The following is a 16,458-nucleotide window of genomic DNA, read 5'->3' on the forward strand; positions in this document are numbered from 1 at the left end:
ATTAGAGCAAGACCAAATTAGCCAGCATTGGCCAGAGCTCCCTTGAGTACAAATCACACCCCAGAATCAAGCACTGGAGAGAAGGTAAAGAGAGCACCACCATAACTGGCACCAGTGACTTCAACACTGATTACTTCAGCATCAGTGAAGTCTTCAACACTGAAAGCCTCGATAATGACAGTCTCACCATCAACTGCTCTGGCACCTGCACTGGTCTCTCTGACACAGGCATCAAAACTGGCAACCATGCCTGTATGTAAAGACAACAGAGACAGATGGAATCCAAATATAGCATCAAATGTGAAGGTAGGTCTCAGAGGGAGGACACAAAACATCATTCCTTGAAGGATACAGCATCCGAGTCCTCAACCAGACCAGGAACAGCACAGGGAATGAGAGACCCATAGCTGTCCATCTGGTGCACACGAAGTACATATGATTCACAGTGGGAACCAGTCATTACCAGTGTAAGGTACTGCATTTCAGGCTCTCCGTGACACCTAGAGTTTTTACAAAGTGCCTAGAAGTACCAGTGACCCATCTCAGAAGGAAGGGCATTCCCATTTACCCTTACCTCAAAGATTGCCTGACTCAGGGCAGTTCCTAGAAGGAGATGGTGGCAAGCTTAGATTCTTCTTCGAGTGCTGTCCCTGTGGGTGCTCCACTCTAGGTGACGGTGCGTCCCGGCGCCGTTGATCAGAGATTTTCAGTAGCAGTGCCTGGTTGGGACGCACGCACTCAGTTGGTATCTCCCGTCTCGTTGGAATCTTCCTGAGTGCATGCGCCCCACACCCTCCTCAGTTCCTTCTCAACCGTCCTCGGCCGAAGACGGAACTCGGGGCAGTGCTGCCTACTCTTCCCTGGTCTCTGTAGGAAACAGTAACAAAGAACATAGAAATAGTTATTGGTTACATCCCAGTTGTTTCCCTTCCTTTAGTATAGTTACATAGTTAGTTACTTAGTTTAAAAAAAAAAAAAAAAACCTTCAGGCTTCTCTCCCGTTGAGACACTCTCCTCGGCCATCTCTAATTCATAATGCCAGGAGCTTCAGGATTCAAAAGGTGTATTTCCTGTCGGGAATCCATGCCACAGACAGACGGGCACTCATACTGTGTGAAGTGCCTCGGGGACACCCACGTCCCTGTGAAGTGCCTCCATTGCACGAGCCTCGTCAAGAGCTCGTCGCGACAGGGATCTGCGGCTCAAATGCTGATGACGGAAAAATCCTTACAGCCACTTTCGGAGACGGGAAAGGTTAAACCCGCTCCCACACGCTCCCCAGCCAGATTGGAAACGGTGGGCAGCGTTGCTTCACCCTCCCTGGAGCGGAGGCAAGAAGCAGAACAGTCTCACAGGAGAGACTTTTACAAGGGTAGGGGGTCTTCCCTGAGATCCCTACCCTCTGTGCTGACAGCACCAAAGGCAGGTGCCTCAACTTTTTCTAATGCCTCAGCCATGGCTCCGACAGAGCGCAGAGGCAGGGACCCGACCTTCCATGTCAGGAAGGTCCTTGTGGTTCCGGTCCCCTCGGCACCGCAAACGGCCGCGGTGCCGGCTGTGCGCGCGCTTCCTCGGCACCGCAAACGGCCGCGGTGCCGGCAGCGCAATCCTCCCCTGCAGAGAGAAGACTGTTGGCACCGAGCCTATCTTCCACCCGGGCACCAGTAGCAGACCCCCTGCGGGGCACCTCCAAGCAGTCTGCAGCACTACTGTCACTTTCACTTTCTCCTGCTAATGAGCTAGAGCAGACTCAGCTCAGCCAGGGAGCAGGCGCAACAGTTTCTCACTCAATGTGAGCTTTCAGTGCCACCTGAGCCTCACTCTCCACTCTTAAATACACAGGGCTCATTTTTTGAACTGCCACTCTCTCCAACTGAACTGGTTTTCACTGACGGTGAACTTGATTTACAGCAGCAAGCGGAGTTTTTCCACTCCTGCTTCTCCCCCACAGGCACCTCTACCACCTCAGGTCACGGTTCAAGGCCACCAGCCTCAGTTTTCCCCATTTTGCCCCTCCATGGGCGACACCTGGGTTCTCCTACCCTATGCCTTGGCCTCAGTGGTACCCTTGGCAACATCCTCCTACTAATCATCCTCCTTCTGTGCCTCAATCTCCTGCTCCATCCACTTCTAAGGTGTCTGAGCCCCCTCCTGAGTATGCAAGTTACTCACCATATCCTGACTCACTGACTCCTAACTCTCCATTAACCCTAGACGGAGCCCTCCTCCCCCTGCCTCCACGGGCCGTGGACGACTGTAAACAATTTCAAGAACTTTTCAGGAGGGTGGCACTCAATCAAGATATCTCCCTTTCAAGAGGTTCAGGAGACGCAACAGAGACTCCTCAGAATCCTTCAACAGTCTGCACCCTCAAAAATCACGCTCCCTATAAACGAAGCACTCCTGGAGCCGGCTGACACACTCTGGCAAACCCCAGCGTCTTTAGTACCAACTTGCAAAAAGGCCGAATGTAAATACTATGTCCTTGCTAAAGACGCTGACTTCCTATTTCTCATCCACCACCGAACTCCCTTGTCATGGATGCAGCTGCACAGAGGACGAAACAGTCACAATATCGACCCACCCCGCAAGACAAGGACCTTAGATGCCTTGACGTCTTGGGCCACAAGATTTATACGTCCTCCACACTACAATTCAGAATTGCAAACTATTCTGCTCCCCTCGCCAGTTACGACTTTGATATTTATAATAAACTTTTGAATTTGCCTCCTACATTCCATAGGATAGGAGAGCAGACTTCAAATCAATCCTGACTGAGGGCCAACTGATTTACAGAACAGCCCTATAGGCATCTCTAGACACGGCAGACACAGCAGCCCATACAACTGCAACTGCTGTGGTTATGCGCAGATCTTCATGGCTCTCTGCATCTGGCATCCCCAAAGAACTGCAGACCAAAGTGGAGGATCTCCCTTGTGATAAGGACAAACTTTCTCCTACCCTTCCCCATCCCTCCTCAGGGACCCTTCTCACGACCACTTACTTCGCACAGAAGTGGCGTATCTTCTACAACTAGGTGCAGTGGAACCTGTGCCGACGCAAAATCAAGGGACAGGTTTCTACTCCCATTACTTTCTGACTCAGAAAAAGACCAGAGGATGGAGGCCTATACTAGATCTACACCGACTGAACAAATTTGTGAGGATACAAAGATTCAAGATGGTCACACTGGGCACAATAATACCTACACTGGATCAAGGGGACTGGTTCCCAGCTCTCGACCTACAGGATGCTTACTTTCATATATCAATCCATCCATCTCACAGACACTTCCTATGATTCACAATCGGTCACAACCATTTTCAATACAGAGTTCTTCCTTTCGGACTCCCCACAGCACCGAGAGTTTTTTTCCAAGACTCTAGCCGTGGTCGTGGCTCACCTCCGCAAACGCGGGGTCATGCTGTTCCCCTATCTGGATGATTGCCTCATCAAGGGCAACTCCTATGGCGAGACACTTCAAGCTACCCGTTTCGCCATCTCCCTCATCACAGCCTAGGCCTCCAAATAAACATCCCAAAATCCACCCTGACACCTAAACAACAGATCGAGTTCATCGGAGCTTATCTCGACTTAATCCAGAGCAGGGCCTCGCTCCCATATCACAGATTCCTCGCTATCACGCAGCTCAAAGACACGCTCTCTATTCCTCCCAAAACTCTGCCTACAGCTCCTTGGTCACAGGACAGCCACCACCTTTGTAATTCACCACACCAGGCTACACATGAGATGTCTCCAGGGCTGGCTCAATTCCAATTTCAAACCCAACAGACACATCTTAGGGATGCTGCTAACTCCTCTTCCCAATGTTATAGCTTCCCAACATTGGTAAACAAGTCCAGAAAACCTCTGCACAAGGGTTTCCTTCCAGCAATGTTCCCCAATGCTCATGCTCACCACGGACGCTTCCCTGATTGGTTGGGGAGCGCATCTAGGGGAACACAGGGCACAAGGCCAGTGGTCCGCATCAGAGAGACACACCTACACATAAATCTCTTAGAGCTCAGAGCAATGAGGCGAGCATGCCTTCACTTTCTTCCCCTCATAAAGAACAAATCTCTTCGGGCCTTAAAAGACAACATAGCATGCATGTACTACATAAACAGACAAGGGGGAGCCTGATCACATTCCCTTTGTGTGGAAGCCATTCAACTATGGAATTGGTGCATACGACATCGAATACAAATCATCGCTTCCTACCTACCAGGCTGTCACAACACTACTGCCGACGCACTCAGCAGGCACTTCTTGACACAACGCGAATGGGAACTGCACCTCACAGTACTCCAACAGCTCTTCTCCCTCTGGGGCATCCCGCCAATGGATCTCTTTGCCATGACCCAGAATCGAAAATGTTCCATTTTGCTCCAGAGTGGAACTCGGAACTGCATCCCTAGGAGGTGCATTCCTCATCCCATGGAACAACTCCCTCCTGTACGCCTTCCACCAATCCCTCTGTTACACAGGGTTCCTCAGAAGATTGCAGACAACAAGGCCTGGGTCATCCTTAATGCCCCAGCTTGGCCAAGACAGATGTGGTATCCCTACCTACTCTGCATGTCCTCCCGTCACCCACGGGCTCTCCCCAACAGGCCAGAACACGTTTGCCAGGACGACAGACGAGTTCTTCAAAAGCTCCACCTCACAGCCTGGTTCCTTCATGGTTCCAAACCCATGAACTAGCCTGTTCCGAGCAAGTCCAATATGTCCTCCTGCACAGTAAGAAAGACTCCACTCATAAAACCTACCTGCAGAAGTGGAAATGTTTCGCCCTCTGGTGCTCACGTAATCACTTAACACCCAATAACGTGACCCTCCCTAACATTCTAGACTATCTCCTGAAACTAAAACAGGACAGACTTTTTCGCTCAGCTCCATCAGAACCCACCGGGAGCCCGGCTTCATCCTCTCACGTGAAGAGGCAGGAAGCCCTAATGTCTCCTCTCAGAGACACTCAAGAAGGCACTTACCACCTTCCATGACCTATTAGACGGCTATTCATTCTTTACCCACCCCACCATAAAATGCTTTCTCACGGGCCTGCAAAATCTCTACCCTGAAATTTACCGAACAGCGGCTGCATGGAATCTTAACCTCGTTCTTCATGCTCTCAGGAAACCTCCATTTGAGGCCTTGGTTACCTCTCATCTCCATATGTCCATGAAGGTGCATTTCTTAGTTGCCAAAACATCAGCAGGGAGAGTTGGTGAAATGAGCACCCTGATGGCCCACCCTCCCTACACAATCTTCTCCAAAGACAAAGTCACTTTGAGACCACATCCTAACTTTCTTCCTAACGTGGTATCGACCTTCCACCTCAACCAACCTATATACTTACCTACTTTCTATCCCAAACCTCACAAGACTCCGCAAGAAGCAACCCTGCATACTCTCGATGTCAGGCGAGCAATCGCCTTTTTATTTAGACAGGACTAAACCATTTCGTAAGTCCCCATGACTCTGTTTCCATTACCGAAAGATCGAAAGGTACGGCTATCTCTAAATAACGTCTATCCAAGTGGATCTCTGACTGCATCAGATCCTGTTACCATGCGCAAAATCTTCAACCGCCCGAAGGCATTAGAACTCATTCCACTCGAGCCAGGTCGACATCCGTTGCCTTCCTACACAATGTTCCCATTCCTTACATCTGCAAAGCGACTATGGGGTCATCTGAACACAAGTTTGCAAAACGCTATGCTCTCACACAAGACACCACGGCAAACACCATAGTAGACCATACAGTACTATCTACAGTACTCACTGCCGCATCTCCAAAGTCCCACCAACCATAATGGGGTACTGCTATACATTCACCTAGAGTGGAGCACCCACAGGGACAGCACTCGAAGAAGAAGAGAAAGTTACTCACCTTGCAGTAACTGAGGTTCTTCGAGATGTGTCTCCCTGTGGGTGCTCCACTCCCTGCCCTCCTCCCCTCTACTTTGGAGTACTAGTATGATTCTCCACGGTAGAGAAGGAACTGAGGAGGGTATGGGGCGCATGCACTCAGGAAGATTCCAACGAGACGGGAGATACCAACTGAGTGCGTGCGTCCCAACCAGGCACTGCTACCGAAAATCTCCGATCAACGGCGCCGGGACGCACCGTCACCTAGAGTGGAGCACCCACAGGGACACACATCTCGAAGAACTTCAGTTACTGCAAGGTGAGTAACTTTCTCATATGTCCTGTCCCTGTTCTCTGAGCTAAGGTGCCTACTACACAAAATTCTCTCTTAGCTCATCACGGATGATAAAGTTCATAGGAGCCTTGACTCCTAGATCAGTGAAAGCATACCTTCCTGAAGACAAATTCCTGTTAATGCAATAGCTATCACTCAGAACAGGGTGTTCCACATCAGTGTTCTGGAGCTCAGACACATCAGGCTAGCCTGCCTGGCCTTCCTATCTGTTTTTCAGAATTCTGCAATGAAGATCCGGACGGACAACACATGTGTAATGCACTTCAACAAGCAAGGAGGTGCATACTTGTCTCCTCTCTGTCTGGAGTCCATCAAGCTCTGGACAGGGTGCCACCAACACAGGATACTCGTGATGGCCCTTCACTTATGGAAGTTAACTGTCACATGGTAGCCTTCCTGAGCAGGGATAGCTCAGTGGTTTGAGCATTGGCCTGCTAAACCCAGGGTTGTGAGTTCAATCCTTGAGGGGGCCACATCAGTACTTGATCCTGCTAGTGAAGTTCAGGGGGCTGGACTTGACGACCCTTCGGGGTCCCTTCCAGTTCTAGGAGATCGGTATATCTCCATTATCTTAATCTCTCTATCTCTCTCTAATCTCTGTCCAATCACAAGTGGTCCCTGTAGAGATTAATCATAAAAGGGGGGAGAAGTTTCTCATGATAAAACTGTTTCCCACCAAGGACAACATCAGGCATTCCAGAGGGTGCAAGAGCCTAGACTCCTTGGCTGATGCCTGCCTTCTGCAGTGGTATCCAGCCCCCCTTTCCACCAGTTCCACTGATCCCCAGACTGATTTCCAAAATTAAGAGACAGCTATGATCATTCTCATAGCTTCATACTGGCCAAAGCAGTTTTGGCTGGCAAACCTGCTGCAGCTGTCCATTCAGCTTCTGATTCATCTCCCAGACTTCCTGGACTTCTTCTCACAGGAGCACAGTCAGATACTCCATTCTGATCTTAAGTCACTGCACCTGACAGGCTTGGATATTGGCTGGATAAAGACAGGGACTGCTCTAGAAAAGTCCCAAAGATCCTGATACAGATCGGGAAGATGTCCACCAGAGGGACTTGTTTGTCAAAATGGAAGAGTTCCTTAATTTGAGCATTCCAACTGTGTCTGGACCATATGCAGGCTTCAGTACTGCAGAGCCTCAACTAGTTGATGCATTTACAACATTCCAGCCTTACATTCAGCTCTATTAAAGTCCACTTTGCAGCAATCTCTATTTGCTATCCACCTGTACAGTCTTATTCAGTAATCTCTCGATAATGTCAAAGTGTCTCAGGGCCTGGTCAGAGAACCTGTCTGCAACCTTAGTATTATCCTGTCAAGACTCATGGGGTCTCTCTTTGAGTCCCTTTCAGAATGCTGGTTGTCATCTCACTCTGAAGACTGTCTTCCTAGTTGCAATCACTTCAGCCAAGAGAGTGTGCAAGCTCCAAGGTGCTTGTGGCTGACCCTCCCTCCCCGATGTTTCATAGGGTAAGATTTTTAGCATCACCTTATCCATAAATACATCACCCAGCTAGTCTTAAAATTACATCTGAATCAAGCAATCTGCCAGTCTTCTTCCCAAAACTACATTCTTACCTGGAGAGGAAGTTACACACATTGAACGTTTCCAGAGCCTGCCTTACTATGTTAACAGAACCAAATAGTTCAGGCTGTTTCCCTATTTATTTCTGGCTGTTGCTGGCCACTCCGAAGTCCAGGCCATATCATCACAAAGGATATCTGGGTAGATAACATGCTGTATCTCACTGTGTTACCATTTGGCTGGTGTACCTCTCCCACTGAACATCAAAACTCATTCCACCAAGGCTCAAGCAGCATCCTCTGCCTGCTTCAGGAATGTTCCAGTTTTCAAGATCTGCAAGGCAACAACATGGAGTAATCCACTCAGTCTTGACAAGCATTATGCATTGGACTTAGCTGCCAGAGCAGATGCAAAATTTTGGGGAGTGCTCCAATCCCTGACTGATGCAGCTACTACACATACCACCATCCAGCAGGGATGTACCGCTTGCCAGTCATTTACAGTGTGATCCACGCTAGACATGTACTCAAAGAAGGGAGAGGGGTTACTTAGCCTGCAGTAACTATGGTTCTTCAAGTTAATGTGGTCCATGTGGGTCCCACTAACCACCCCCATCCCTACTTTCAGAGTCCTCTGCTACCATAGGGTTCAAATTGCGAGGAAAATGAGTCACAACAACCCCACCCTTTATGCCCAATCACAAGAAGGCACGTGGTTCATTCACAACCCCACTAGATTCTACTGTTAAATAAATCCATTTGCGCATGCATGCACACCTATAGTAGAATGTGTACTGATTGAGTATACATACTGTTAGTATAGGGTAAATATCTGTTCTTTCTTAAATTGTAGGACCTTGTTATATTACAAAGATATAAGTTGGATGATATGTGAATACATTATCCATCATGAAATCTTAATACTTAATAATTTTTTTGTCTTTTCATCTGTAGATCTCAAAGTTCTTTATAAAGGGAACCATTATCATCCCCTTAAGATGAGAAAAACACAGGATTTAAGACTGGGATTTTCAAAGGAGCCAAAGGGGCTTAGCGACTCAAATCCACTGAATTTCAGTGGGATTTGGTTGTCCAGCTCCCTTAGGCACATTGAATAATGCCAGCCCAAGTGACTTGCCTGAGGTCACGCAGCAAATCAGTGGCAAACCTGGGAATAGAACCTATGTTTCCTCACTCCCACTATGATATTCTGTTCTCTGCACCATGCTGCGTCCAAAATTTTAACCATTTCTCATTTAAATTCTGTCAGGTGATATTTGCATTATTTTTTCTCTCATTATAGTTTGCATAGTACATTTAACTGTACTTAAAAATGAATGATTTTTTTAAAATGCTCAAGTACAAGGCTGTTAATATTCCTATATACAAAATGTATATATTTTCTTGTTCCCTGCATAAAGGAAAGATGTTAAATTTAAAAAAAAAAATTCTCTCTCTCCCCCTAGGGACAGAAAACGGGCTCGGGAATTTATAGAATCAGATTTTTCAGAAAGGTGAGTATTGCTGAATGTGTGTTCTGTATGTATATTTGTAACCAGATTTACTTTCAGTTCCAACTTGAGAGGGAGAGATGTCTTGTTCCCACTTACAGCAGTTTTCTATTACTCTTATTCCTTAGCTAAACTACTTTAGTTAGAATAGTATGTCTGTAGTCATCAGAGACAAAAGAGAGCCATTAAAAATAAATGAAACACTTCCCAGAAGTGGGATGGTTCTGGTTTTCAATGTAACAAACACACAGGTGTTAAATTATGTTTCTTCTTCGAGTACTGTCCATATAGGTGCCCCACTCCAGCTGTATTCACGTCCTTGAACCTCAGATCAGAGATTTTAGTTAGCAGTATCCGTTCAGCCTGCACATGCACTCTTCCCATTTTGTGCTCTGCCTCAGTGCAGGCGAGCCACCCTCCGTTCTTTCTCAAATGCCTTTCACCTGAGACAAAGCCTTAGCAGAGTCCGATTTCAGAGTTCATTATCTATATCTCACTTTTGTTTTGCAGTTAATAGTGTAGTTCCTAGAGTTTCCGTTAGTGTTAATACTCCCCTTTTTTTTCTCCTCTCTTTATTTTGTTGTTAGAATATCTAACTTCCTGACCTTAGTTAGTTCTTTTCTGTCTCTTCTCTCTTGAGAAGTGAACCTTGGAAAAGATATGCCCAGCTTCCCCACGTTGAAACGATCTCTCTCCTGTCGAGAAGCCATTCCAGTCAGTGATGAACATTCCTGCTCCATTTGCTGCCTCAGAGAATCACATGTGCCTCAAAAGGGCACTTTTTGTGTGAAACTAAAATGAAGGTGTAGTAAGAACTGTGAACTAAAATTGAGATGCCTCACAATGGAAAGTTCACTCAGACCAACCTCTGACCCCAGCCTTGGGACCACTCCTGTACAGTGGTCTTCGACTAAGTCAATTTTACCAATGTCCTCGGCTCAACACTCTCCGGTGACTTCAAAGAGGAAATCTTCGTATTCCTCTCAAAGAAGCGGGCTACAAGTCCCCTGAGAAAAGAGAGAGAGAGAGAGAGAGATCCCAGACCAGGTCAACCACCTCAGTACCAATGGCTGGGTACCCACGAGGCTGCAGGCTCCTCAGGGTACTGGTACCACCAATAAGTCTAAAGATTCTAAGGGCATAGACTCGGGAAGATCAGTACCATCAGGGGAAAGGAGTGGTAGAGAGCAATATAGCTCCTCCAAAGCAGCACCACGAAGTCCTCTTGTGCCTCAGTACCAAGTACTTCGGCTCCACAGAAGACCAGAACAACACCTACTGGCCATTCACTGGAATGCAGAAGACTCCTGGTACCGTCGTCTCCATCTACATCAGCGTCTACTGCTCATCTTACCTCAGTGGTACCCACCGCTACTGCAGGAATTTCATTTCTCTGAAGACTTACTAATCTCAGAGACGCCTCTACTAGGCACTGACATGATCTCGATACTGGCCATATCTCGGTCCCCTATCTTATGTGCGGTACTGAGGCAGTCTCCCCCAGCATCCATGACTGTTTCACCTCTGTCAAGCAACAATGAAAAGGATGATGAGGATTTTTATTCAGTGTCTGTGGAAGGCTCCCCGTTACAATATCAAGAAGCCAGCCACCCAGAAATTGCTACAACCACAGTTTACTGCCATGGGAGGCACGGCTTACCCAGTTGGTATGGACACCCTTGGGTGTCCCCACCCATGCACTTAACACCACCTCAGTGGCCCTACTGGGACCCATGGGCCAGCCTATAAACACCAAGTCTCAAGGGCATCTTATGTCACCCAAAGGGATAGAGGAAGACAATCTCCTTCAGCTTCTCTATCCAGACCTCCTGATCTTCAAGAGAAGATGTTTGAAGAACAGGAAGTGAGACTAATAAGGAGGTTACTCCTGTGATGAACATCTCTTTGTCTTCTCCTGATGCCTTCCCCACCAACTCTGGCAGATGACTTCAGATAGCTTCAAGATCTCATTAAGAGAGTAGCAAACTCAGTACAAATTTCGCCCGAAGAAATCACAACATAAGCTGCTGGACATCCTACATACTTCATCAGCTCACATTGTGCTCCCTGTCAACGGGGCCTTGCTCAACCCAGTGAAAACTATATGGCAGACACCAGCCAAAATACCTCCCACATACAAAAGAGCAGACAAAATATTGCGTTCCCTCTAAAGACACAGACTTCTTATTTTCTCACCCATCCCTGAATTCCCTTGTCAATGCTGTAAATGAACATGGCAGACAGCACCACGCTAAATCGGCACCTGATGACAAGGACTGGAAATGACTGGATTTATTTGGAAGGAAATCATATTAATCAGTGACCCCACAATTTAGGATTGTTAATTACCAAGCCTTTATGGCAAAATACAATCATGTCAACTACTCTAAATTAAATGGCTTCATCGAACATCTCCCAACTGATCAAAGAGAACAGTTTTAGGCAATAATTTCTGAGGGTCAGCTCCTTGCAAGGACATAGTTGCAGGCCTCTCTGGACGTTGCTGGTACAGCTGCTCACTCCATCTCAACCTCAGTGGTCATGCAGAAAGCTTCATGGTTTCACCTTTCCGGCTTTCCAAAGAGGTACAATCCACTGTGGAAGACTTTTCCATTTGAAGGATCCAAGTTATTTGGAGAAAGAACAGAAGAATCCCACCACACATTAAAAGACTCCAGAGTCACGTTGCGTTCCTGGGGAATTTACACACCTACCAAAAAAAAAGGAGATCTGTTAAGTCACAGTTGGCACAGAGATCCCATCTGGCTGAGTTCCCTCCTCCCCAGATGCATTATGAACCCCAATGGAAAAGACAACAACGATAAAATCGAAGATCACTGCCCACAATCTTCAGCATCACAACTATCTACATCTAAAACTGTACTGGCCCTGTGTTTCCTCATAAAGCATAAATTGCCCTCTATGCTCAGCCATTCTTCTTTGGTATAATCCCATCCCCCTTCACATCTTGCTCTCAAGTGATGCAATCACCATGAATCTGTCTGCATCCTGCAAAGATATGCCTGGGAGGAAAAAATGTCCCTTGTGCAATCCATCACAAACAAGAGAACAGCTAGAAACTGGCCCATAATATAAAACAAAAATGCTGTTTACCCTGTTAAACAACGTTTTTCCCATTTAAAAAATTAATATGATATCCTTGGGAATTTTGCAGGAGTGCAGGATCAGACCCAACAATTGCATTATATCACAGGTCTGAAGAGCTCTAAAAATTTAATTGTTTTTAACATTGGTTTTCATTTAGTCCTATACAGGAAGTATGCCCTTCCTCAGATACCCTGCATGTTTGATCAAAAGAAAAAGAAACTGTTGTACCACTTGGAAACTTTACTTATTTCTTTACGTAGATAATCTTTCAATAAATACAAGGCATGGAGTTTCCGTTACAGTTAGACCAGTAAAAGCTAAGTCTACCAATAAAATCTTCTTGCTTATAACTAATATTTTACTGATGTTAATTTAGAAGGAATTTGTAGACAAATTATTTTGCATTAGAGCAAGCTTCCTTCTTTGGTTGCTGCTCCTACTATTCTAGTAATTTTGATGTTATTGGGGGCGGGAGGTAGTGTTCACTTTTTGCAAAAATTCATATTAAAACTGTTTCCTAATAGAGCCATGTCTTTTGAAATCACATTCTGTGGGATCAGTCAGATCTATCTTGTATACTGCACACAGGGCCTTAACGAACATTCATTGAAGTAAATGAAAAATCTTCTATTAACTTATTTGGATGCTAGAATGGGCCCATAACTTGCTTATTGTTGGTGACATTTTACTGCCTGCCTCCATTTACTTGTTTAGCTACTCTGGCAAGGAATTTGTAACTAATTTTTGTTGATAGCTGAATGCTTTAGTCAGGCACCTAGCAACTGCTGAAGATTGGTTTATCTCTGACTTAGCTCAGTCAAATGTGAAACTTAATGTGAAGGTTTAAAATGGAAAATCTATATACTGTGTCAGAAATCAGTACTCTTAACTAATACTTCCTCACTGTCAAGTGTTTATTAGTAGTATTAGACATTGCCTTTGGAGAACAAGACACTATCCCATGTAAATATAATAAAGGCTGTAGCAGAAAGGGCTTCTCAATGGTAAAAGTGGGGCTAGGCCTAGACAGTGGCCCTATGCTCAACACACACACAAGATGACCATTTCACAACTTTTGGTGGGCTTATTTGGTGCTCATTGTCCACATGATAATGTGGGATTGGGCCTGAAGAGGTTTAATATATGTTGTTCAGTTCATATTTGAGCCTAATTCTGTGTTTCCTGTACACCCGGAATTCCTGTTAATTTCAGTGCTACTTTGAAGGTTATCACATCCCTCTTTACATCATCATTTATCTTTTCACAGTTCAAAATTATAAAAATGCCTTTCCTGACTATTGTGACCTTCATAAAAATGTGATACCTAATGTCAGACACTAGCCATCTCACTGTGCAAAGCCTGTTAACAAGCCTGACGTTTTGCGTCCTAACCAGAAGAACTTACAAAAAGTCATCTCAAAACGACTTATTTTCCTCCCATAGTAAAAGAAGCAAAAAAGGAGATAAAAATGGAAAGGGTCTGAGGCATTTTTCAATGAAAGTATGTGAAAAAGTCCAGCGTAAAGGAACAACGTCCTACAATGAAGTAGCTGATGAACTGGTATCAGAATTCACAAATTCTAATAGCCATTTGGCTACAGATTCGGTAAGTAGATGTGATGTTAATTTTTTTACTTTACAGCTATGCTGTCATATCCTGTTACAGTTCTCTCAGAATTCTATGCTTGTTTCTGCCTTGACTTGTCATGTTCCACTGTGTCTTTCAAACAAATGTGTCTTGGGGCTATAGATCTAGGCCTAGATCATTTCCAAAAATATCAACATGCAGTATATAAAATAGGTTCCATTTTAAATATAGAATTAATACCACTGAATACCCTTTAAAATACAACAAAATACAGAGAGACCAGGCTGTCTTAAAATTGCAATTTTAAAATATTCTACTCAAACTCCAGCCCAAGTAACTGAGAGTCTGAGGTGCTTCAGTATCCCTGAAATGGAGGACACCTGTCTCAAATGCGCAATTTGTAATAACTAGGCCGACCATAGTCTTAATTATATGTACACAATCTGCACAAGTTATTACATCAGATTAATCATTTTTTGTCATGATGGAAACACAATTGAAAAATCAATTTCTGTAGAAATAATTGTGCTATAGGATATAATCATATTTTGATTGAGGTTGTTATTAATATATAGGAGTTTGAGCAATTCAGGCAGTAAATTAATTGCCAGGATAAAAACATAATTAGGGATTATTTTATTTTCTGGTTAACTTGGGTCATGTTAACAGAGAATAATAATTAGTTTGGCAGGGCTAAAGGAGGTCCTTGATGAGGGTTTGGAATATTAATTTTAGCCTATACATATGAAGAAGAGAGAGAAGCAACCTACGCTAAACAAAAATATTGTGCATTCTCTTAACTCAGCAGTTTGACAGTCCAAATGGTAAAAACCACTCTTCTCTATTAACACATTGTGATACATATTTAAAAATTGGTTTCATTACAACTGATTTCTTAAAGGCAGTTATTTGTTTTAAAAACGTGTATAGCTGTAATTGTAAGGATACTCATCCAGCTACTAGTTTGAAATCTTTTGCAATGCTGATACAGTCTCCTTTTGTATCAAAAGTACTCTACTTTATGCACTTATGACGCTTCGAGAACGATCTGCTTCTGGTTTAAGTGATTTTTTTTTAAAATGATGTATTCTATTATATTGGCTCAAGCATGTGAGGGGGACAAAATTAAGCCTAACAATATTTTTTTAATATGCAACATCAAGAAGCAGACAGTGTATATTCTATTGTATTCACTGTTTCGGAGTGATCTCCCAGCTTTCATTCAAACCCCTTACTTAGTGTTTTATTCAACGCAATAGCATAAATTAAAGCATATTTTTTAGTGCCATATTGACTTCAACTGCCATTTTCTTTTATTCATATATTGTCTTCACGTCACTTGCAAACCTATACAGGGAAATTTCAAGCGTCATCTTAACTTTTAGCTTTTGCAGTGCTCTTGGCCTAATTAATACTGCAGTGTGGTTTTTTTTGTTTGTTTTGTTTTTTTAGCAGGCTTATGATCAGAAGAATATTAGGCGGAGAGTTTATGATGCCCTCAATGTGCTGATGGCAATGAACATCATTTCAAAAGAGAAAAAGGAAATCAAATGGATTGGCCTTCCTACAAACTCAGCTCAAGAATGTCAAAACCTAGAGGTAAGTGGAGGGGAGGGGAAATCCCTTCAGTTGCAGATGACGTCCTGTGGTAATGGAGAAGTGTCACTTTGGAAAGAGTGTGTGTGTTTATATTTGCATAATAAATGTTTAAAAATATGAACTTTAAAAAAAAATCTAATTGCTTTTTATCATTGCTTATTAGGTAAATAAAACCAACATTTGATATTTAAATCCTCACTGAAATGTTTTAGTGTATATTCTAAGTATAACTACAATATGCTTTATACCAATCTAAAAATCCTGTTTGCCTGACAAAAATAAATATCAATGAAGTCATGCAGGGTGTAAAAGGGCATTCACCCCTTGAGTGTCTCCAAGCAGCAGGTGCAGTTTTGCAATCCTGTTTCTGGCACCCCCTGTAGGACATCTGTCTACCTCTGCCAGTCTTCTGTGGCTTGGTCTTCTGTCTGTGTCACAGTCAAAAAATAACCCTTTCTGGGATAGCAAATAAGCAGTGTATCTGCCCTCACAAGGGTCTTCAGCTCTGGCTCTTGGACATTTATATTCAGCCCTTCACTTGGGCTTCCAAACAAGCCCTCTCCCCTTCTTTCGTCTTAAGTTACACTTGTCCTCCCTTTCTCAGAGTTTACACCACTTTGCCGGTGGGGGAACCAGGGCTCATGCATTACTCTGGGTTCCAGGCAGGCACCCCTGTGAACAGCAACCACTGTAGTGCTCAATTTTTTTCTGCTACTTCCTTGGGCTTTCTTCCACCTGGCCCGTCTTGTCTTAACCCTTAGCTCAAGGACAATGTTCTCAAGTCCCTCTCTCCCCGCAAACCCAGATATGCAAATGTGGCAGAGATAAACCCTGGATAATCCATAGGCTTCTTTGGGCAGAGAGGAATACCCATCCCTGCTCCTCTGGG

General features: G+C 44.6%; 1 protein-coding gene across 14 annotated transcripts in view; it reads left to right on the top strand.

Annotated features, from left to right (window-relative positions):
- Nucleotides 1–16,458, top strand: part of TFDP2 (transcription factor Dp-2) — a 171,817-nt gene that overhangs the window by 131,301 nt on the left and 24,058 nt on the right. For 12 of the 14 annotated variants that reach the window (XM_039488589.1, XM_039488590.1, XM_039488580.1 and 9 more), the window contains 3 exons: nucleotides 9,230–9,277; nucleotides 13,826–13,988; nucleotides 15,423–15,569. In XM_039488589.1, coding sequence (XP_039344523.1) covers nucleotides 9,230–9,277; nucleotides 13,826–13,988; nucleotides 15,423–15,569 — 358 coding nt within the window. The remainder of the gene's footprint in view (nucleotides 1–9,229; nucleotides 9,278–13,825; nucleotides 13,989–15,422; nucleotides 15,570–16,458) is intronic. The other 2 variants (XM_039488581.1, XM_039488586.1) reach the window with 1 other exon arrangement.

Source organism: Mauremys reevesii, linkage group 9, assembly GCF_016161935.1.
Source record: "Mauremys reevesii isolate NIE-2019 linkage group 9, ASM1616193v1, whole genome shotgun sequence".
NCBI classification, from domain to species: domain Eukaryota; kingdom Metazoa; phylum Chordata; order Testudines; family Geoemydidae; genus Mauremys; species Mauremys reevesii.